At 43.0% G+C, this 21,519-nt stretch overlaps 3 protein-coding genes across 3 annotated transcripts; 1 reads left to right on the top strand and 2 right to left on the bottom strand.

The window, feature by feature from the left end:
• Positions 1-1,327: 1,327 nt before the first annotated feature.
• Positions 1,328-4,604, bottom strand: LOC113017956 (uncharacterized). The gene is made up of 7 exons (XM_026161042.1): positions 4,574-4,604; positions 3,248-3,289; positions 2,902-3,168; positions 2,564-2,821; positions 2,311-2,498; positions 1,622-1,736; positions 1,328-1,356 (listed from the first exon to the last, which is right to left on the bottom strand). The coding sequence occupies exons 1-7, from the start codon at positions 4,602-4,604 to the stop codon at positions 1,352-1,354; spliced, it is 906 nt and encodes a 301-aa protein (XP_026016827.1). The 3' UTR covers positions 1,328-1,351.
• Positions 4,605-13,159: 8,555 nt separating this feature from the next.
• LOC113017936 (uncharacterized) lies at positions 13,160-15,805 on the bottom strand. The gene is made up of 5 exons (XM_026161030.1): positions 15,705-15,805; positions 14,139-14,180; positions 13,793-14,059; positions 13,470-13,709; positions 13,160-13,380 (listed from the first exon to the last, which is right to left on the bottom strand). The coding sequence occupies exons 1-5, from the start codon at positions 15,733-15,735 to the stop codon at positions 13,160-13,162; spliced, it is 801 nt and encodes a 266-aa protein (XP_026016815.1). The 5' UTR covers positions 15,736-15,805.
• Positions 15,806-18,348: 2,543 nt separating this feature from the next.
• On the top strand, positions 18,349-20,453 carry LOC113017934 (CST complex subunit CTC1-like). The gene is made up of 7 exons (XM_026161029.1): positions 18,349-18,502; positions 18,732-18,800; positions 18,874-19,036; positions 19,237-19,292; positions 19,399-19,555; positions 20,255-20,375; positions 20,413-20,453. The coding sequence occupies exons 3-7, from the start codon at positions 18,905-18,907 to the stop codon at positions 20,451-20,453; spliced, it is 507 nt and encodes a 168-aa protein (XP_026016814.1). The 5' UTR covers positions 18,349-18,502; positions 18,732-18,800; positions 18,874-18,904.
• Positions 20,454-21,519: the final 1,066 nt, after the last annotated feature.

Below are 21,519 nucleotides of genomic sequence, written 5' to 3'. Positions count from 1 at the left end.
TACTGCTGAAGGGATTGGCTGAACAGCTGTCCCAATCCAAGGAATGGGTACGAGTGCAAGGATAGGTTGTGTCTTGGCCACTGTCACCCTACGAGTAGGGACAGGCATGGGAAGTAGTTGGACACCAGCCAGGGTGCAAAGGTGGACTGGGCCTTGGATGTCCTCACGCTGGGAGCAGGTGACAGCTGGACACTAGCTGTTGCTACCTGAGGAACTGATATGGTTGCAGGGACAAGCGGAGCCCTAGCTGCTCTAGGCAACTGGGACTGACTGGACCACAGCGACCACCATTCAGGGAACTGGAAAGGGTGCAGGGGAAGGCAGGGTACAAGCCTCTCTGTGAGCAGGAACAGGCAGAGAGACAGGCTCTAGGATGGTCATGGGAGGGCAGAAACAACCAGAAAGAAAGAAAGCAGGGAAACTATAACTGATATGGGAAAATTCGACTGAACCACACGGCGTTGTTGAGGTGGAACTGCTGAGTGAAACAAAGCTGACCTTGAGGAGACAGGCATTTGAGGAGGGAGTTTGTGGGTCGTCTTCTTCCTTCTACTCATCATCATCATTCGTAGTTAGACGTTCATACTAACCTGAACTGCCTCACACTATGTACCAATCGCATTCTTCCAGTGCAGCGATCTGTTGAAGCTGCAGGATCAGTGCCACGGCTGTCTGACACTGTCACTGTCACATTTTTCAAACAGTGACTCGACCACAGAGACCACAGTAAAGGTTTAGTGGAAACCAGTGACAACGTTAACTGTAAAACAGGAAACTAGCGACAGAGCTGCAGACCTGCTGTGGATCCTGGGTTCCTGTCCCACTTTCAAAACTTTTGATATATTTGAGGTAAAAATATTTTTTCCATGACCACATGTTACGACCTCAAAGTAGTGATGCTGTTTAAAACAAATAAAAACAGAATCTAATGATTTTCAAGTCTCATATTCTCTCAAAGACAGAAAACCAAACACATGTCAGAAGTGTAATTTTGTAATGCTCCTGTACAGCCTCGCCTTTTAACATCATTCTGGAAATGTCTGTGAACTGAGGACAGCAGCTTTTGGACTTTTTGGGAGTGGGATGTTGCTCCATCCGTGTCTGATGGAGGGTTTTAGCCGCCCAGCAGTCCTGGCTCTTCTTTGTCCTGCTTCTGGTTTCATGATGCTCCAGATGTTTTCATTGATGAAAGATCAGGACTGCAGGCAGGCCAGTTCAGCACCTGACTCTCCTACTATGAAGCTGCGCTCCTTGAATAGGTGGTGTGGTGAACTGTGTTCATTGGCAGTCATTTCTGGAAGTGTTCCTCCTCCAGCTGTTGGTCTTTGCTACCACTTGGTTTTCTCTTCTTTTAACCTGGTTTTGGTATTGTATTGTTAATAAAATATAAGATTTACAAATCTTTGTATTCTTTGTTTATTTACACATTTTTTAAATTTAAAATTTTTAGAAAATGGGTTTACATTTAAATTTGTCCAGAACAAGAAACTTTCAGAATAATTTAGAGACACAGGTCAAATACACATGGCAGCATGAAGAGGGGAAAAAAAGTCTCATCTTCTTCAACTCTCAATTTCTCTTGCTTTTATCGCTCATTTATGTCACCTGCTAGAATGTGTACCTGTAGTGTTTATGCTCAGGCTGGAGTAAATCACTTCTGGTTGGATGACTGACATCTTATTGGCTGACTCTCTAATGGTGACCTCGGCATATGTGACATCATTTGTAGAGGCTGGCTGGTGTCTCCCTGCAGAAATGATGTGATGTGAATGAACGTTGGTGATCACTTCACTGCTGTAGGATGTTTAGAAGACTTTCATAGACAGTCTGATGTTACAGGTACAGGATTCAGGAGCAAAGACTCGTTGATTATGGATTAAGCAGAGCCATGATGGCAGCATCAGAGTGATGAGACCACAGAACACTGTTCCTGTATCATACCACCTTAACAAGTGACAGCCAATCGGGAAAAACAACCCAAACTGGTGTTTGTGTCTGTGGGGTTTTAGTCTGAATCTAATTTCTAGGGAGCGATCCTACAATTGAAACCCTGATGGAAGCTGTCTGGACGTGACTTTGAATGAGAGATAAGCCAAGTTTATATCAGTAATACTTTTCATTTTTATGGACACACTTCCAGAACTTTTAAAACTTTTCAATTGGGCCATGGGAACGCATCAGTCTAAAGATGTTGGGATCCAGTGCTCTACAAAATAAATGCAGACAGGAAAGTCCCTCAGATTTTCTCAAGTGAAATTTCAAAATATTTTAATTTGCTGCTTGAACCAAAAGAGCCCAGGTGGGTCAGACAGATATCATACCTGTGTGTTTCTTCCAAAGAAGCTGAACTAGAACCAAAACCAGAACCACAAGGACCAGAGAACCTAAAGTAACTATGACTGGGATGATGAAGGAGGGATTAGGAAGAGGAGGAGGAGAACAGGAGATATGGATGTTTGCTGATGTTTTTGTTGTTGGTGGTGTTGGTGTTGTAGGATCTGCAGGAAAGATATGAAGCTGGGTCATTCAGTTTGTTATCAGCTCAACAGGTTTAAGCTTTAACAGGAAACAGTGATCTGACCTCTGACCCTCAGAAAGCTCTGAGGAGATGATCCAAACTCATCAGTAGAACACCAGTAGAGACCTTCATCAGACTGCTGCACGTTAATGGTGATGTTTTTCTCTGATTTAGGTCCAACAGGACGTCCATTAAAGTAGAAATAAGCTGCGGCTGTGCCACCAATTTTCTTTTTACAGCGTAGAGTGACATCACTTCCTGTCCTCACAGGAAGTGCAGGGATCTCCAGGATCACTTCTTTATCTGAGGAAAAGACCCACAGAGTGAGTTAGAGGTGGTATAACAGTCTGCTGTTAGTCTGATGAAATGAATGACTTCATTACCTGATACAGTGATGTTGACTTCTTCACTCTTCTCTCCAGCTTCACCTTCACACCAGTAAACTCCACTGACTGGGCTGAACTCATCAAAAACACAGGATGGACCATTTATCTTCCCAAAGCCCCGCCCCCCTGCTCCACATGACTCAGTCCCACTTCCTGTGTCCCTCTTCACCGTCCATCCATCAGAGCCCAGCTGACCGTCACATGTCAGAGACACTGAGGCTGCTGTGAAGAACTGCTGAAGGTTTGGACTGACGCTCAGAGAGACTGGAGGACAGACGGACAGTTTCTATCAGTGTTTACACTCAGTGTGTGTCCTGGACCATGGTGCACTTCATCTACTCACCTGCACAAACAGTCAGTGCAGACAGCAGCAGCACACACACACCTGCAACAGGTCAGAGGTCACTGAAGGTCAGAGGGCAGGAACCTGTTTCAATCTGGTCTTGTTCCAAAAACATCACATTAAAGGGGGGAGACCTTTAATTCACTTTTAAGGTTCCTTTTAGGCTTTAAAAGTACATTTAGACTTATAAACATCACACAAAGCGCCAGCTCAGTTTTAACACATGCTGACGAAACTATGTTGGTACACTTGGTCTGAATGAGGTGGGCGTCATATCTGTTTTGACAATCTAACACCCTGCACCTAAACATTTCCCAAACTAAGCAGATTTTGAGGAATTGTTGATTATTGGAAGCAGAAGAGAAACTGCTCCCCACTCAGGCTTCATGAAGACTCAGCAGTTTGGGGTGGATGGGCAATGGGGAATAAAAGAGTAAGGGGTACAGCAGGCAAGAAAAGCATTCTCAGGATTAAACAGTCAGAACTTATAAACCAAAGCCATGGGATAAGGGTTAGTTGTTTATTCAGCATCAGCTGATGAATAAAAACCTGGAGAAGCTGCTTCATTGATCTTTATTCACAGGTTTGAGTCCCAGTTTGCTTCTGTTTGAAGCTCATCATGAGAAAACAAAATACACAAAAGTAAGGTAAATGACAAAAAACAGTCTCCAGTCCTTTCATTAGAGTCCACATAAAGGAAAGTTTGCTCTCTATAGTGGAAGTGAAGACTACATAACAGACCAGAGGAGCATGTGGTACCTGCAGCTAGCAGCTGTGGTTTCCTGAGTGAAAGTTGATCTTCGATAAAAAAAAAGAGGTTGCCTGACTTCTCTACAAGTCAACATGTTACAGACAACAAACTGGATATGAAGGTCCAACTCTCTGAGTCCAGAACACACGATGGATCTGAACTTTGAGATGAAAATAGGTTCTGAGCAGCAAAACATACAAACTGTTGATGAGACAACATCAAGTCACGTACAAACACACTTTCATTGTCCTTCTTTCACCTGTCAGGAACAAATTTCTCTTCATTTGGTGCCTCTGAGTTAAAAGTGTGAACTGCCGTAAAAAACAAACACATTTTACTTGATTTCTGTCAAACTTGACGAACAAATATCAAATAAAACAACAAAAAACGCTAAAGAACGCTAAGAAGAAGAGTGAACTCTTCTTCTCGCATAAACGTAACTTCAGACTTTGGACAGACCTGAAGAGATTTCCTTTTAGAGTCAGTCAGTGAGAGCATCCAGCACACACTCTGTTACTGTGTTATAAGATAAATGAACGCTATGAGTGAGTGAAGGATTTCAGCGTTTGACTCACCGAGGAGCAGAGACACAGACGAAGTCTTCATGTTGTCGGGACGACGACTGGCAGCAGAGTGACACCTTCAGCTTCACCACTTCCCTGTCAAGATCATCACGCTGCTGCTTCTGGACAGCGAGGACGAGGAAGAGCTGGTGATGCGCAGTTAGCTGATTTGGATCAAAGCTGGCTCCTTATTTGGTACAGAGGAGGGAAGTAGAGGGCGGAGGTGGCTGTGAGCTGGGGTTTAAGAAGCTGCTGTACATCCAATCATCCAATCAACACTTAGGAACTCTTTCAAACCAGCAATCAGCAGCATCCACCTGCCTCAACAGTCAACACACACATATCCATACTCACATCTCAGAGAAAGCAGAGAAAGATGCACACCATCCCGTGGGAGGAGCCAAACGTCTAAAAATATTTGACCATGTGATCATGTATCATGAAATTTATCCCCACCCCAAAATCAAACATTTCTCCCCTAAAAGAAATGGACTTGGGGTTCAGAGTGTGTTTGGGGAGTGTGGGTTCATCTTGTCTCCACACTGGGTGAGTGCTGATTATTTGTATATGTGTGTATGAGGGTGGTGTATGTTTGTGTCTGTGTGTGCATGTTTGTCTATGTCTATGTGTCAAGTCAGGTCTCACATACTGGCTCACTCCCGGCGGCTGCTTGCCAGGGCCTGGCATCCGTGACTCCGTCAGGCCCCTTTGGGGGGTGGAGGACCCTCAAACCTCGGGCCGCTCTGGTGCAGCTGGCTGCCGGCCCTCTCTGACTTCTGCACTGTGGCTGCTCGGTGACATCCCATATAGGCATCTCCTCAGCTCTTTCAAGGTGGGTGGAGCATCTGCCCATCTGGTGGTCCTGGGGGGGGCTGAATCTATGGCTCCCCACACCCACTATCAGATTGTTACACGGAAAAACCTTTTGAATATAAGTGCACACAGGTGTGCGTCAAGATGAACCGAATCAACCTTTTGGGACTGCAGGGAGGGCACTGGCTGCCTCGAGAGCGAAATGCCGTGACCTGTTATTGGAGATACAACATCAGGAAATCTTTATATGGTGTTAACCTGCTGTGCCCAGAAAATGGCACAGCTCATGGTGTGTTTGAAAAGCTGGGAAATCTAATATTGGATGCACTTAAGCTGCAACTGGGAACCAGCAAAGTAACACATTCACATTTAATGAAGTTTGGTGTGAGTGAGCAAGTATTTCACTGAGGCAATTCAGTTCAGGGGGATGTGTAGGCTGGGATATCATCCACGTAGGCTTCTAGTTGAACAGCGTTGACCAGCCTCATCAGGAATGTTGCTCGTTCACGTCTGCTAAATTTTTAAATCCAAAACTTCAATTATATTGTACGAAATGGTCAGGTGTGACAAAAGCATGTATGCATGATTACAGTTTTTACTGCCACGAGGACTGGACCGGATTCTGGACCGGAGTTTTCCCATTTTGTGGATAAGCTGTCGGTCCACCGTTTACCTCAGCTGTCAATGCTGGAGCTGAGAAATGTCCACTTTTATTTACTCTCAAACAGGGTGTAAAACTTTGTGCAAGTTAATAAAGCTCACTGCTGACCGAGGACAGCCATGCTGAGGTGAGCTGTCGACGATATGCTAAACTGTTGGTTAGCGTTGGTATTAGCCTCTGTTAGCCTCTGCTAGCTGCAAACAGCAGCTAACAGAGGCTTTTCCACTTTCCTTGAAGTGGATCCTTCATCATTTGTTTGTATTCATGTGTTTTTGGCAGTTCTAGTAAATTGTAAACTCAGTCAAGAAAATCTGGATAAATGACAGATTTGTGTATGAAATGTTTTTAAGTATAGTTTTTAAAGTACTTCATCTGCAAACAGACTGTTTTTCAATGAGGCCTAATACTTTTCTTATGTTGAAAGCTGATAGAGGACAGGGTTTGATGAATATCTGTGAGAGATTAGAGATTCAGAACAGAAACGCTAAGGCTGCTAGTGTTTGTCTTCATACCATTTTTCTTGTATCCACTGATATTAGCTAATAAATGTACGGTCTGTACATTTCTTCTGTGTGTGATGATGATTTATTTGTATAAAGAAAAAACTAGCTCTCACAACACAAATCAGTCAAATGTATGATGTTCTACATATGTATATGTTTTACAGTGCTGCATTTCTGTCCTGACCTTTGACCCCATGCTCAGACTAAAGCTTCACACAGGCTGGTGTGTAAAAACAGCTAACAATGCATTTCTGTGTAAAGCATCATTTGTAGTAAACATTTAATGCCTGTTTCAGTTTTACACAACCTGATGGAAAAGAGAAGGAGAGCAAAGGTCAGTGAAGGGAACGACTGTAGTGCAAATACAGGTGATGTCAGTGAGGATGTGACCCTGCTGCCCTCTCCTAAACAGAGGAGACATTGTTACCCCAATACTGTCAGGCCAACATCAGCAATAAAACAGGGAAGATGTGGGGTTAATGCGCACTAATGTGAAAGAAGATTGTGTCACAGGGTTTTAGAGAAGCATTACATGTTAACTACAGTAGCTCCATAATGAATGAGTAACACGGGAAAAAGCTGTCCTGTAAAATTCAAACAAATCAAACAGTTGGAGCTGTTTAGTAAAGGAGCCGCCGACTAATATCATGTAAAAATGTGTAAGAATTCAAGAAAATTGTTTCACTTTCTTGTACACAAACCAAAGAAACTTCCAGACATTTCACCAGAAAAAGATGAATCTGTTGATCTCACAGTTTTCCATGCTTTCATCTCCTCCAGTCTCCTCACGTAGTGCAGACTTTACTCAGTCAAGAGTCCAGCTCGTTCAAAACTCTGCTGCCACACTTTCAGCATATTTCAAAAACAGCGCTACACTGGCTACCTGTGATTTTACCATATTAATGGCTACTTTTAAAGCGTTCCTTGAGCTTGTTGAGACCCACATTACAAATGATGTTACATCCTCAGATCAGAGCCCCAAATAAATCTTATTGTTATTCATGTTTTTATTATTGGCTCCAATGGAGAGGTTGTTGTTCAGTTCCACCTGCAAACACAGATCCCGTTTGAGTTGCCTCAGGAAGCTCATCTAGTGCAAAACTGCCAAATCAAACATGCTGAGCTACCGGCTCCACCTGTTTATTATTTATTAATAATAAATTATAGAATGTGTTACTGTTTATCTGCAAGACCTCCATTAGGAACCTGGAATTTTTAATCATTATGCTATTATTATCATTTCAAAATGCCAGTCACTGGCTGTCACTACAGGTCTGTGCTGGACTTTCAGTAACAGTCACTTCCATGCAACAACTGCCTGAAACATAGTACACTAAAAACTCATTCTTTACAAATCCCTTTGCAGCCCTGGCAAAAGCCTGCTTTTAGTAAATGGTAGAAGGACTGGTTCTTATGTAGCACTTATATAGCGCTACTCTGACGCCACAGCCAGGGTTCAGTTTATCAGCAAGAGATTTTTATTTAAACAAAGGAATAAACTGAAGGCTTATTTTTGGCCAAGACAAACATCAAAGTTGAAGGCAGCTGGACATTTGGATGCAGAATGTACACTTTTTAAGCAATGGCAAGAAAAACAGATGAGCAGGGCCTTCATACTGAAAAACAGGACAAGCTCTAAATCTTAGCAGGGAGCTGACGGGACTGGCAGAGAGAAAATCCTCTTCTTCCCATCCTCCTTTAAATTTGATCTGGGAAACTCCATCAATAACTCAGCCCTGATGCACAAAAGAACGAGAATGAGTAGATGGTTAAAAGAGAATCCAGGAGATGGAAAGACAAGAAGAATAGAGGAGCAGAGAAATTATCACAAGGACCCACAGTGGACAAAGGGTCATAATCATATTTTGTGAAGCAATAACTTGTTGGATAACAGCTGAATGTGTACCTGCAGTGTCCTCGGACTGGAGAAGACAACATGTGAGTGTGTATCTGTAATTTTATTGGCTGATTGTCTGAAGTTCATATCCTGATAGGTGACTTGACTCAGACTTGATGGCAGCGTCCTTTCTGCAGGAATGAGAAAGACGAGGATTTAAACACAAGACAAATAATAAAAGATTCTAAACCGAAGACGTCTGCCAGCATGGAGCACAAACTGGGTGTCATCAGGACGCTACAACACAGAGCGAACACCATCCCCACAGACACAGCAGCCAGGAGGAACATCACATCAAGAAGGCCCTGAGTAAATGTGGTTATCCCAGCTAGTGATGTGTCGGTCGCGAAGGAAACTCTCAGAGCCGACTCTTTGACGTGAACGACACGAGCCGGCTCCTTATCGCGAGCCGTGGGTTTTTTTTTTTCTCTCTCACCCTCTCTCTCTCGCACTTTTTTCCGCACGCGAGCCGTGTGCTTTGCGCTGAGCAGAGGGGGGAGGGGCGGTAGTTACACTCAGTAGCACAGGAACAGAGCGGGAGGGAGAGAGAAAGAGAGCAGGGACAACAACGTGACATTAGAAAGGTATAGTAATCATCCACAACTATTTTCAGTTGCAGATGATAAAGGATTCAGAAAGTTTATTCATGCAGATCCATATGACAGAGAATATGCATGTTCTTTTTGTTTTCATATTATAATTTATATTTAATTGTGTTATGGTTTGCAGTGTTTTGTGTTGTTTCACTTTAAATTTGTTTAAAAGGAAAAAGCTGAAAATTTAAATAGTTAAAAGTAGAGATGGCACGATACCACTTTTTTATGTCCGATACCGATACCGATATCATAAATTTGGATATCTGCCGATACCGATATGAATCCGATATAGTGTTTTTCAATCAACAAAACTGTTTTTTAAATATCTTGCTGCATTTTGTATAAGTTCATACTCAAGTTTAAAACAACAACTACACTAAAGCTATTTTGTTATACCTGTATGCAAAAAAAATATTTTATAGTTCAGCAATACTGATCAATCTAATAAACTTAGACCTACACCATCCTCCCTATTCTGGTATTTTAAAGAGTACTTAGCGTAAATATTAAGCAACCTAACTAATAGGGTTCCAACTCCCAGCAACAACAAAAATAAATAAATAAAAAATAGGGAACCACCCCTCACGCTCCACCTCATGATGCTTAATCGACGTAATCAACCTTAATTTGATGCAGTGTGAAAAAAAATGCACAGAAATCAATTATTTTTCAAGAAATATTAAATAGATTCAACATCTTTCTTCAACAAAATTGCAGACTGCACAGATGGTACCTTCCCAAAGGAAAAAGTACTATAGCTTACTAGGGTATATATATTAGACTTAATAGTCACTATATACTTCTATTCATTTTACATCAAATTAAAACTTTGGGTGTCAGATAATTATTTATTAAAAGCTCGACATTTTAAATGAGAATAAGAAAGAAAAGTATGTCTTTGTGCCCCCTTTTCCCTGTTAATGCCCTATCGGCCCCCCTGGCTAAACTTTGCTAGATCCGCCCCTGCACAGTTACCAGCCGTCAGCTACGTAGAAAAAGATCCTGGTGTAGAAAGTAATATTAAATAAATTCTAACAACAGCTTATCAAGCTTAAACGTGCTGCTGTTGTTCAGCCGCTGGTTTCCTCTTTCTGGTGCAAAGTGGGCCAAAAACAAACAAGAGAGACGGACTCGCGACAGAAAAGCCGATCAGCTGATCATTAACCAGTTTCATGATTGAAGTAGCAGCAAGAAGAGGAAGTCGCTTGTAAAGCTTAACGCAGGAATGCTTTACAAACATTCAGAGATGGACTTACACACTTGCTTTACTTCTCTCGGGGATAACTTTGTCGGAGATGAAATGCCGGGTTGCTAGCGAAGCTCCACATGCTATCCAGACCACCGAAGGGTCCCGCATGCCACAGCCGCTCTATCACGTGATGCATACTGCTCCAACGTGCTAACGTTCTGAGGTGAGTTACGGCGTGTTGCAAGTTTTGTGAGGTGCTTTCGTGATATTTAATGGATCGGATTACATTTTTTATTTTTCTCCGATATCCGATCCAGTAATTTAGGTCAGTATCGGACCGATACCGATACGTAATATCGGATCGGTCCATCTCTAGTTAAAAGTTGAACTGTGATTAGTTGGTTTTTGTATTATATGATTTATTTATTACATTTTATGTGGAGTGAATAAATAAAAGTATATTTACGGTGGCCCCTACAGACAAAACACGTACAAACTTCAAATCACGTAAAAACTTCAAAACACAACAGAAGTGCTCCAGGATGCTGGGCGCTGTGTTGAGCTTTTGTTACCTAGAGGCTACACAATCCAGCAAGTACCAACAACCGGATTTGGTGTGTGGTAGTAACAGGTAAATGAACATATTTTTTAATATATATTAGAGATGGACCGATCCGATATTACGTATCGGTATCGGTCCGATACTGACCTAAATTACTGGATCAGATATCGGAGAAAAATAAAAAATGTAATCCGATCCATTAAATATCACGAAAGCACCTCACAAAACTTGCAACACGCCGTAACTCACCTCAGAACGTTAGCACGTCGGAGCAGTATGCATCACGTGATAGAGCGGCTGTGGCATGCGGGACCTGTCGGTGGTCTGGATAGCATGTGGAGCTTCGCTAGCAACCCGGCATTTCATCTCCGACAAAGTTATCCCCGAGAGAAGTAAAGCAAGTGTGTAAGTCCATCTCTGAATGTTTGTAAAGCATTCCTGCGTTAAGCTTAACAACTAATATATGGAGCGACTGCCTCTCTCTCTCTCTTGCTGCTACTTCAATCATGAAACTGCTTAACGATCAGCTGATCGGCTTTTCTGTCGCGAGTCCGTGTCTCTAGTTTGTTTTTGGTCCACTTTGCACCAGAAAGAGGAAACCAGTGGCTGAACAACAGCAGCACGTTTAAGCTTGATAAGCTGTTGTTAGAATTTATTTAATATTACTTTCTACACCAGGATCTTTTTCTACGTAGCTGACGCTGGTAACTGTGCAGGGGCGGATCTAGCAAAGTTTAGCCAGGGGGGCCGATAGGGCATTAACAGAGAAAAGGGGGCACAAAGACAGACTTTTCTTTCTTATTCTCTAGCTTTTAATAAATAATTATCTGACAGCCAAAGTTTTAATTTGATGTAAAATGAATAGAAGTCAATTACTGTATATAGTAACTGTTAAGTCTAATATATATACCCTAGTAAGCTATAGTACTTTTTCCTTTGGGAAGGTACCATCTGTGCAGTCTGCAATTTTGTTGAAGAAAGATGTTGAATCTATTTAATATTTCTTGAAAAATAATTGATTTCTGTGCATTTTTTTTTCCACACTGCATCAAATTAAGGTTGATTACGTCGATTAAGCATCATGAGGTGGCGCGTGAGGGGTGGTTCCCTATTTTTTATTTATTTATTTTTGTTGTTGCTGGGAGTTGGAACCCTATTAGTTAGGTTGCTTAATATTTATGATAAGTACTCTTTAAAATACCAGAATAGGGAGGATGGTGTAGGTTTAAGTTTATTAGATTGATCAGTATTGCTGAACTATGAAATATTTTTTTTTGCATACAGGTATAACAGAATAGCTTTAGTGTAGTTGTTGTTTTAAACTTGAGTATGAACTTATACAAAATGCAGCAAGATATTTAAAAAACAGTTTTGTTGATTGAAAAACACTATATCGGATTCATATCGGTATCGGCAGATATCCAAATTTATGATATCGGTATCGGTATCGGACATAAAAAAGTGGTATCGTGCCATCTCTAAAATATATGAGTGCTTGTGTATAAATACACAAACAATACACACATGCTTTCATGCTTTCAATTGTGTAATTTAAGTGATCTGCTCTGCTTTGAAGTTCAGTTAAAGCTAGAAATGTGTTTTGGAGTTTGCACGTGCTTTGTGTCGTGGTCCTCGTGCCTCGCTGGCTCACTCTGTGTTTGGCAACATGTTTTGTTTGTTTTGTTTCCTTTGCGCTCTCTCTCCTCTGCTGGGGCGGTGCTCATTACGGGCCCCGCCCCTGGCCCACGCACCTGTGCTCACCGTCACACCTGCAGCCGATCCCAGCTGATTTGGAGCACTATTTATGACGGCGGACCTGAACCTGTATCTGTGAGTTTGAGACGATCCCTAACCTGGACGTCTTTCTCTGTGTGTATATAGATCTGCCCTGGACCCGAGAGAGTGTGTGTGTGTTTGGAACCCACTGAGAGCATGTATGGGATTAATCCCTGCTTCCCCCCGGACCCTGGAGCCCCGGACCGTTTTTAATTAAAGCAACAAAACAACCTGAAGAGCCGCTTGGGAGCCGAAAGAGCCGGTTCTCTAAAAAGAGCCGGAAATCCCATCACTAATTCCAGCTGGACTTTTGTCAAAACCTGTAGTGATACTGTTGTGACAGGAGTATCGGAGCAGTTGAGATGCATTTTTTCTAAACACTGGGTCTCTGTGGAATTTAAACCCCAAAACACGCTGCGCCAAAAATTGTTCCACCCCAAGGATCGGGTCTTATACTTTATCAATAAAAGTGTCTCTATATTTTTCATGTAAGATAAGTTCTCTGCTAAACAATGTGAATGGGGACAGTTTATAATTGAATTATAGTATATAATCACATAATTATTAAGGAAAATTTATTTTTCCATGTAAAATGTTTAATCTAATGAGCTCTGGGGGGTTTGACACACTTTATACCTATTTTTTTGTTCCAAAACAGCAAAGCTGCAACCAGAATAAGATCTAGAAGACCCAGAGAACCCAGAGCAGCTACAGGTGAGATGATGGAGGAGGACGATGTAGAAGGAGGGGAATTGAGATTGGTAGTTGTTGTTGGTGGTGGTTTGGTGGCACTTGGTGAAATGGTGGTGGTGTCATAGACATCTGCAGGAGAGATGATAAAACTGGGTCATTGAATTTATTATAAGCTCAGCAGGTTAGCTTTAAACAGGAAGTGATGTCAGTGTTCTGACCTCTGACCCTCAGAAAGCTCTGAGGAGATGATCCAAACTCATCAGTAGAACACCAGTAGAGACCTTCATCAGACTGCTGCACGTTAATGGTGATGTTTTTCTCTAATTTAGGTCCAACAGGACGTCCATTACAGTAGAAATAAGCTGCAGCTGTGCCACCAGTTTTCTTCTTACAGCGTAGTGTGACATCACTTCCTGTCCTCACAGGAAGTGCAGGGATCTGCAGGATCACATGTTTATCTGAGGAAAAGACCCACAGAGTGATGTAGAGGTGGTATAACAGTCTGCTGTTAGTCTGATGATGAAATGAATGACTTCATTACCTGATACAGTGATGTTGACTTCTTCACTCTTCTCTCCAGCTTCACCTTCACACCAGTAAACTCCACTGATTGGCTTGAACTCATCAAAAACACAGGATGAACCATTGAACCTCCAGAAGCCCCATCCACCTGCTCCACATGACTCAGTCCCACTTCCTGTGTCCCTCTTCACCGTCCATCCATCAGAGCCCAGCTGACCGTCACATGTCAGAGACACTGAGGCTGCTGTGAAGAACTGCTGAAGGTTTGGACTGACGCTCAGAGAGACTGGAGGACAGACGGACAGTTTCTATCAGTGTTTACACTCAGTGTTTGTCCTGGACCATGGTGCACTTCATCTACTCACCTGCACAAACAGCCAGTGCAGACAGCAGCAGCACACACAAACCTGCAACAGGAGGTCAGAGGTCACTGAAGGTCAGAGGTCATTTAAAGAAAGACTGAGGCTGCACAGTTTTTTTTTTTTTGTTGTTTTTTTTCTCTCAGGAAACTTTTTAATCTCCTGAAGTATCTGCCACAACCTAAGGAGCTTGGAAAGAAAAGCGTCTGGATTTCTTTAAGTTGCTTGAAGACGTTTCACCTCTCATCTGAGAAGCTTCTTCAGTTCTAGGATCAAACGTTGAAGAGACCCACATTTAAGCTCTGTGGGAGTTTCCCACTGAGAGGGACAATGGACCCCCTGATGATCCTCTACCTAATCACATGAGCCAAGGTGTGATAATGGGTGTGGGTCACAATCAGCCAGGGTTTTACTGCTACTACTTTGTACTTTGAGTACTTCCTAGTCTGTACTTTTTTTTTCTTTTACTTGAGTTAATAAGTTGAATCAGTACTTCATCTTTTACTGGAGTATTTTTGAACAGTAGTATTTGTACTTCTACTTAATTATGGAAGGTCTGTATTTTTGCCAGATCTGTGAGCCACGCAGATTAAACTACACAAACACCACCGTGCACTGTAACAGGAACAGGAAGTTATAAAATACCACCGAGACAGGAACGCAGGTTAGCCTGTCTTTTCCTGTTTTCTATACATTTTTTGATCAGATGGCAATCAACGGTAAACATCACAGTGCACAGCATTGTAAACAGTGGAGAAGGAACTGTGCATGGATGAGCTTTCATTCATGTGCAGAGAAGAAAGTGTGGGACTAAGAAGCCACCCTTCAAAAGCACAGTTTTCATTTTCAGATTTGCGGCCTGTTTCAGTCCCACACTGCTGCTGTTTAAAGGTCATCATGTCAACGGGAATGGGAACTTTAACAGTCAAAACCGTCTGTGGTTGTTTGAATACACTCAGTCCTCTTAATGGAAAATTGGCTGTGAATGGAGGAAGTGAAGACTAGATAAAAGAGGGGACGCAGTCAGAGGACCCTGTGCTTCATGCAGTCAGAGGCTGTGGTTTCCTGACTGAAGAGATGTTTGATGAAAAGAGGTCAAGTCTCTTTTGTTCTTTTGGTCTTCATGTTACTGACACTTAGCTGGGCAGAAAGTTTAATCGCTGACTTAGTCCAGACTATATGGTGACTTTCCTGCAGGACTCCAGGTTAAACTGCTGAGAGTCTGAACCTCTGAGAGGTTTGCAGTGATGATAAGATCGATTTCATCATGCATGTTTGAAACCATTTTCTATCACTCTTCATACATTTCAGTTAAAACTGTGAGCTCCATTATTCAACATTAACATCACTTCTTGGTTCCTGCCCAACTTCACAGCCACCAATCAAATGAAACCAGAAAGACATAAGAAGGAGAATGAACGGTTCCTCTCGCCTTGACGAAACTTTTCAGAATTTTTACATGAACTTTAAAGTCAGTAGCTGCAAGCTTGTAACTGCTGAAAGGTTGTTTTCCTGCCATATTGTTTGTTGGAGCTGTGATAAATAAATTGATGATTTTAGTGTTTGACTCACCGAGGAGCAGAGAGACCGGTGCAGTCTTCATGTTGTCTGGATGACGACTGAACGTCAGTCTGAGCAGCAGAGAGACGCCTTCAGCTTCAGCACTTCCCCGTTAACAGTCTTCAGTACATCACGCTGCTGCTCCATCACAAAGAGGCAGAGCAGCTTCTCCAGCAAATATATGTATATATGTATGTATATATATATATATATATATATGTATATATATATATATATATATATATATATATATGTACTACATATATATGTATTGCTTTTAGTCTCTTGGAAAGAGACCCTGAAATAATCTGTTTGTTTGTTTATAACAGCAACCAAGAAAAGGGCAGAGCACAAAAAGACAGGTGGTGGTCCTGCACCCCCTCGTCACACCCCGGCAGAGGAGCTGGCCCTAGGGTTGAATGCCACCAGACCCATTGTTGAGGGCATCCCTGGGGGAAGCTCTTCCTTAGACCAGCAGCCGGGGTGCAGTAGCAGCAGCAACTTCATAACTGGTAAATGAGCTCATAATGCTATTTGTACAATGTAAAATATTTGGTTGTTGCCTTAATTAAAATGCTTTTTGTACTTTGACATTTATTGACATTGTGGGTTTTTTGTGTGTAGTTTTACATGACACTCCATCACTTTTACCTGTTCCCATGCAAGGGGTGACTGAAGCATGCACAGTAAGTTGGGATATATATATATATATATATATATATATTTATATATATATATATATATATATATATATTTTTTTTTTTTTTTTTTTAAATTATTTAGACCAATAGGCTGTACCACATCCCTTTGTAACACCATTTTGTTTCCATTGCACAGGACAGTGAAGCAACCCTGTCAGATGACTGTGGTTTGGAGGAAGTCCCTGTAAGTGCATGCATAATTTGGCCTGAATTTGTATCTACTTGTGTACTTCTATGTGTTTCTGACTGGTGGGCAGTCTTGTGATTAATTTTACTTCCTATATGACATGTATTGCCCGTTAAATGTTGTCTCTACAATTGAAACAGGGTGACATTCGTTTGCTCTATAAGAGAAGTCTCCAGCAAAAAATGGAGTATACTGAGCTAAAGAAACAAAAGTTTCTAGGTGAAATCGAACTTCAAGCTCTAATGAGGCAAAAAGTTCAACTAGAAATCGAGTTGCTTCAAAAGGAACTTCAGAGTAAGTAAAAATACACTTTCATACAGAGCACTATTGATGACCTTGCGTGATACAGTATATATGATTTTTTTTCCAGGCAAATGATGACTGGCTTTTTTTTGATGAGACAGACAAAGATGCTCCAATAAATTTCAATGAAAAATATGTTTTGTCATGTTTTTAATATTCGAAATTGTGTTGCACAATTCTGTCCCGTGCAGCTCTGCCACTAGGTTGGTCCAAGTGCACTGGCTGGAGGTCATCATCAGGCTGCACCTCCACCACAGGAGTCCTCTCCTTTCTGATGGTGGCAATGTTGTGCAGTACGGCACATGCAACAGTAATGTCACATGCGCTGTCAGGTGCAACCCTCAGACTTTTCAGACACTGAAATCTTCCCTTTATTTGCCCAAAGGTCATTTCCATGCGTGCCTTGATCACAATGTGTGTGCAGGCTATGGTACCAATCACATTAGGGAAGCCTGCGGACAATCGAGCTCTAGTTACAGACATGGGTCATGATTGCATCACATTCATTATCGAATTTAATGTACCTGCAATAGAAAAAAAGCCCTGTTTGACAACCTGTGGTCTTAAGTGGCTTGGAAAAACCACAAACGCACCCAGGAAATGCTTGAGTGCCAGGTATACTTTGCGAATGGAACGGCAGACAGCACTTTTGCCAATGTTCTCTGCGTCTCCAACAGCGTACAGAAACGTGCCACTCGCAAAGAAACGCAAGGCAATGCACACAGTTTGTGCAGTTGTTAATGCCCGACTACGGTGAGTGGAACTCTTAACATAAGGATCCAGCAAGTTGGTTAAGTAAATAATACCCTCACGGGAAAATTGATATCTCTCTATGAGCACACTGTCACGCTGAGCTAAAGGATCCTGTCTATCCCGCAATATACGCTGAATTCTGAGGACTCTCCTTATCAATCTTGCACCTTCCGCAATGGGTGGCTCGCGTATACGGACAGGACATGGCTGCGACAGACTTCCCAAATCCACCTTCGCTTTTATAGCCGTGGTCTCTCATCTTGATTACATGAAGTAATTTACAATTACTACTCTGAAATATGAATTACATCTGTAATAATCACATACATGTAATAGAATGATTAATGGTACATTTCCCTTTTTTTAGGGAATGACCTGTATGTATCTGTGTGACATCAATAAAAGGATCAAGTGCTGCATTATCTTTAGTTACATTGATAATATTTATTTATGGTAAAACAGTGGTAAAATATCGCTGTTGCTTTCGTATAAATGAAGCGGACATACCTGAGTGGCCGCGATCTAATCCTGTTTACATAAAGTAAACCTGCTCCCAAGTAGGTTTACGCTTACGGATCTGTTGCTATGACAGCAAGTCCCGGATGAGCTTCGGAGAACCGAACGATCCAAGATCACGCGAAATCGTCAACAATCAAATCCAGCTAACTTACTTAGCGAGGTACGAAGAACGGACCCCTGGTCTGACTGTTAGCTGAATGTGTGTGTGCAGGTGTGCGTCTCACTCTTTGTGACCAAGCTGGGAGGAGTCTGCAGGTGTACCTGGACTTAAGCCACACCCCCTACCCACCTGGCCTGTTGCCGGGTAACACTCTGCTGTTGTCTGGTTTCCAGAGGAGGCTGTCCAGGTGAGACACACATAGACAGGCTTATAAAAGTTTGGACTCTTTATTTGGACTCATTTCCAACAATGTCAGCCCCAATAAAGTTCTGGATCATCAGCAAAATAGTTGTTTAATCATCTGGAAATGTACCCAGATTTATTTATTTAGACAGAGATCTTGACCCCCCAATGTTCAATACAAAGTCACGCCGATGGTTACGTACCTGTGCGGTTTACCTGTGTGTGTGTTTCAGGACAGGAAGTGTGTACTGCACGTACTTACCTGTCAGCTCCATAACTGTGGTCTCCCTGGGAGACACCAGGTAAGTTTACAGGTAAAGTCTGGTTCACGTGTTTGTCGTGCTGTTGTTTATTTGTTTGTTTGGTTTCTATCAGCTCGGCCCAGCCTCCTCCTCCTGCTCCCATCATGCACCTGGGTGAGTGGGCTCTGAGCAGCAAGCAGAGGTGCGCTGTGGGACAGGTCAAAGGTCACGTGGTGTGTTTCCTGTTCCTGCAACTGCAGTGGAGCTGCTCGCTGTGTGGCAGCGTGTACACACAGGTACTGCATAAAATACACACAGTGTGTACAGGATGTGCTTAGTTGCAGTTTCCCGGGTGCAGTGAAAGTACTCAGAGTGCTTCATGTGTTGTTAGCGTGTTGGTGGCGTGTTAGTGTTGGTGCAGTAAGTAAAGTGTCGTTTTGGAGGAAACTGCTCACGATTTCAGGTGTGTGTGTTTACCTGTTGCTCTCTCTCTCAGGGCTGCAGCAGCTCTCAGTGTCACTCGACCTCGTCAGTGTTTCAGTCCAAAGCAAAGTAAGAGCAGCTTCCTGTTGAGCTCACCTGCTGATACGTGTTAATCACCTGGATGAGTCAGGTGACAGTCACATGATCAAACCATGTGGCTCTGCTCTTCGATCAGGCTGGTGATCGATGACGGGACAGGTGAGGCTCACGTCTGCTTCTCAGCTGCTCTGGTTCCTGCTCTGCTGGGATTGGCTGATGCTCAGTGGGAGGGGCTTCAGAGAGCACTCAGGGTCAGAGGTCACATCAGAGTCTTCCCTCGTGGGCAGAGCCAGGTCAGTAGCACCTGTCAGGTGTGTATGTTTACCTGCCACAGGTGAGTCACGTGCTCATCGTCGTCTTTAAACTTTATTTTATCTTTAAAAATTTAAGATCGGGTCATGTTTTTATTCCTGAGGCTTTAACTGTGAAAGGGCACATCCTGTTTACATCCTGGTAACAGCTCCGTCTGCTCACACTTTACTGCCGAACTGGTTTGGGGGCGTGGCGTCAAACTGAGGGTTTTCTTCATATTTACAGTCGGTGTGAAAACGTCAGAAGGTTTGAGTGAAAAGAGAGAAAAAGATGTTTGTGAGGATTCACGTTGTGGATATCTGAGGTTATCAGAGTGTCAGGAAGGGAAACCTGAAGAAAGTCAAAGAGCCGCCCAGCACAGAACAAGCCTGTCAGAGCAAAGACTTCAAAGACTCTACAGGCTGCACAGGGACGCACTGTGAGCTCACAGAGCTCCACGTCTGCAGACACCTTCAGCCACACTGCTGAGGACGAAGACCTGCAGACTGAAACGTCCTGTGGTCAGAGGAGGTGAAACGAGAAGAAGATGCAGCTACAACCCAAAGAACAGCGTCCACACAGTGAAGCACGGTGGGGACGCTGTGGGGGGGCCACCACAGAGAGAAACAGGCGTCCTGCAGGACGTTTCCACAGGGCCGAGCCGTGAGTCTGCAGAGACATAACCTCTGTGTCTGTCTCAGGTGTGTGACGGGGACGCTGACGACTTCCTCCTCCACTTCCTGTTGTGTCTGTGCAGCAGCGATGTCATGATTCGGCTGCTCAGCCTCACCTGCAGGAAACACACCAACCAGAGACCAGAAGGTAACCCCACCCTCACCACCCTGACTGCAACCTTCAGAGTCGTGTGTGTGTGTTTCAGAGGTGAGGAGGTTCACTTGAGGAGACAGAGAGTTCCTGACCAGACTGGCTCCTCCCCTTCAGCTCACCTGTCTGCACCTCCACCCTGACTGAGCTCCACCTGCTTCGTTCTGACTTCATCTGTTCTACGTGTTCGTACAAATAAAACTTTATTGTTCCTCCTGTCACACGGTATCTCACATTCACTGACCCTAACGCTGGTGATCAGGGTCAGAGGTCACACGAAGCTCTCTGGGTTTAACCTCACACGAAAGGGGCGTCGCTGTCATCATCACAAAGGGGCCTATACCAGGTCATGTGACCCTTCTACAGGAAGTGATCCCTGTGGGTGGCGCCCACATCAGAGACGTTCTCAGATGGTGATTCATCAAACCTGCACCAGTAAAATCTGACAGTAGAAGGATGATGAGTGAAACTGGTTAATCTGGTGTTTGTGGCACAGAAGGTTTGACCTCCACTGTGTGACACGGGTCAGACTCCAGCTGGGCCTGCCGCTCTCAGCCTCACTCTGAGGAAGCCTACAGTCTGTCACAGTGGAAACTACACCGGGGGACCCCATCCTTGGGGTGGACCCATTTTTGTTTTAGCGTGTTTTGGGGTTTAAAAGCCACAGAGACGCAGTGCTTCGGAAAAATGCATTTCAGCTGTGCTGATGCTCCTGACACGTATAAGACTGGGGAAACCTGCATTCAGCTGGACCTGAAAAACACTATGTCCAGATAAACACAATCAACTTTTGGAGAAAAATAAAAGATTCTTCATCAGACTAACAACTAAAAACATGACACTTACCTTAACAGTATGGGCTACATCAAATATATTCAAGACCGACAACAACACTTCTCACTGCTGCTAATTTTAACAAAACTAAACAAAAAGTAGAAAAAGGCAATTCACCAAGTCTTGAAAAGTAAAACTGAAAAATAGAAACACAGAATAAAGTAAAACATCCATCCAGATCTTTACCACCAATAACATAAAATCTATCTTGATTAAATGGCCTAATTCTCCAATAAATGAGCAATAATAAAGTAAGAAAAAATAAGACATTCAATTTATGGACGCTCAAATTAACAGAGCGACATTA

This window comes from Astatotilapia calliptera, unplaced genomic scaffold (genome assembly GCF_900246225.1).
Source record: "Astatotilapia calliptera unplaced genomic scaffold, fAstCal1.2 U_scaffold_3, whole genome shotgun sequence".
NCBI classification, from domain to species: Eukaryota; Metazoa; Chordata; class Actinopteri; order Cichliformes; family Cichlidae; genus Astatotilapia; species Astatotilapia calliptera.
Note: the sequence above shows the minus strand (reverse complement) of the source record. Positions and strands in the feature narration are given on the sequence as shown.

Bases quoted from the DNA above. Each gene is read 5' to 3' on its own strand.
- LOC113017956 (XM_026161042.1), bottom strand. From the start codon at position 4,604: ATGAAGACTTCGTCTGTGTCTCTGCTCCTCG. The intron at 3,169-3,247 runs GTGAGTAGATGA...TCTGTCCTCCAG, and splicing joins TGCACTGACTGTTTGTGCAG to TCTCTCTGAGCGTCAGTCCA. The intron at 1,737-2,310 runs GTCTGACCCACC...GGGAGACACCAG, and splicing joins AACACACAGGTATGATATCT to CCAGCCTCTACAAATGATGT.
- LOC113017936 (XM_026161030.1), bottom strand. From the start codon at position 15,735: ATGAAGACTGCACCGGTCTCTCTGCTCCTCG. The intron at 14,181-15,704 runs GTGAGTCAAACA...CTCCTGTTGCAG, and splicing joins ACCGGTCTCTCTGCTCCTCG to GTTTGTGTGTGCTGCTGCTG. The intron at 13,710-13,792 runs GTAATGAAGTCA...TCTTTTCCTCAG, and splicing joins AGTCAACATCACTGTATCAG to ATAAACATGTGATCCTGCAG.
- LOC113017934 (XM_026161029.1), top strand. From the start codon at position 18,905: ATGCACCTGGGTGAGTGGGCTCTGAGCAGCAAGCAGAGGTGCGCTGTG. The intron at 19,293-19,398 runs GTAAGAGCAGCT...CTCTTCGATCAG, and splicing joins GTGTTTCAGTCCAAAGCAAA to GCTGGTGATCGATGACGGGA. The intron at 19,556-20,254 runs GTCAGTAGCACC...TGTCTGTCTCAG, and splicing joins TCCCTCGTGGGCAGAGCCAG to GTGTGTGACGGGGACGCTGA.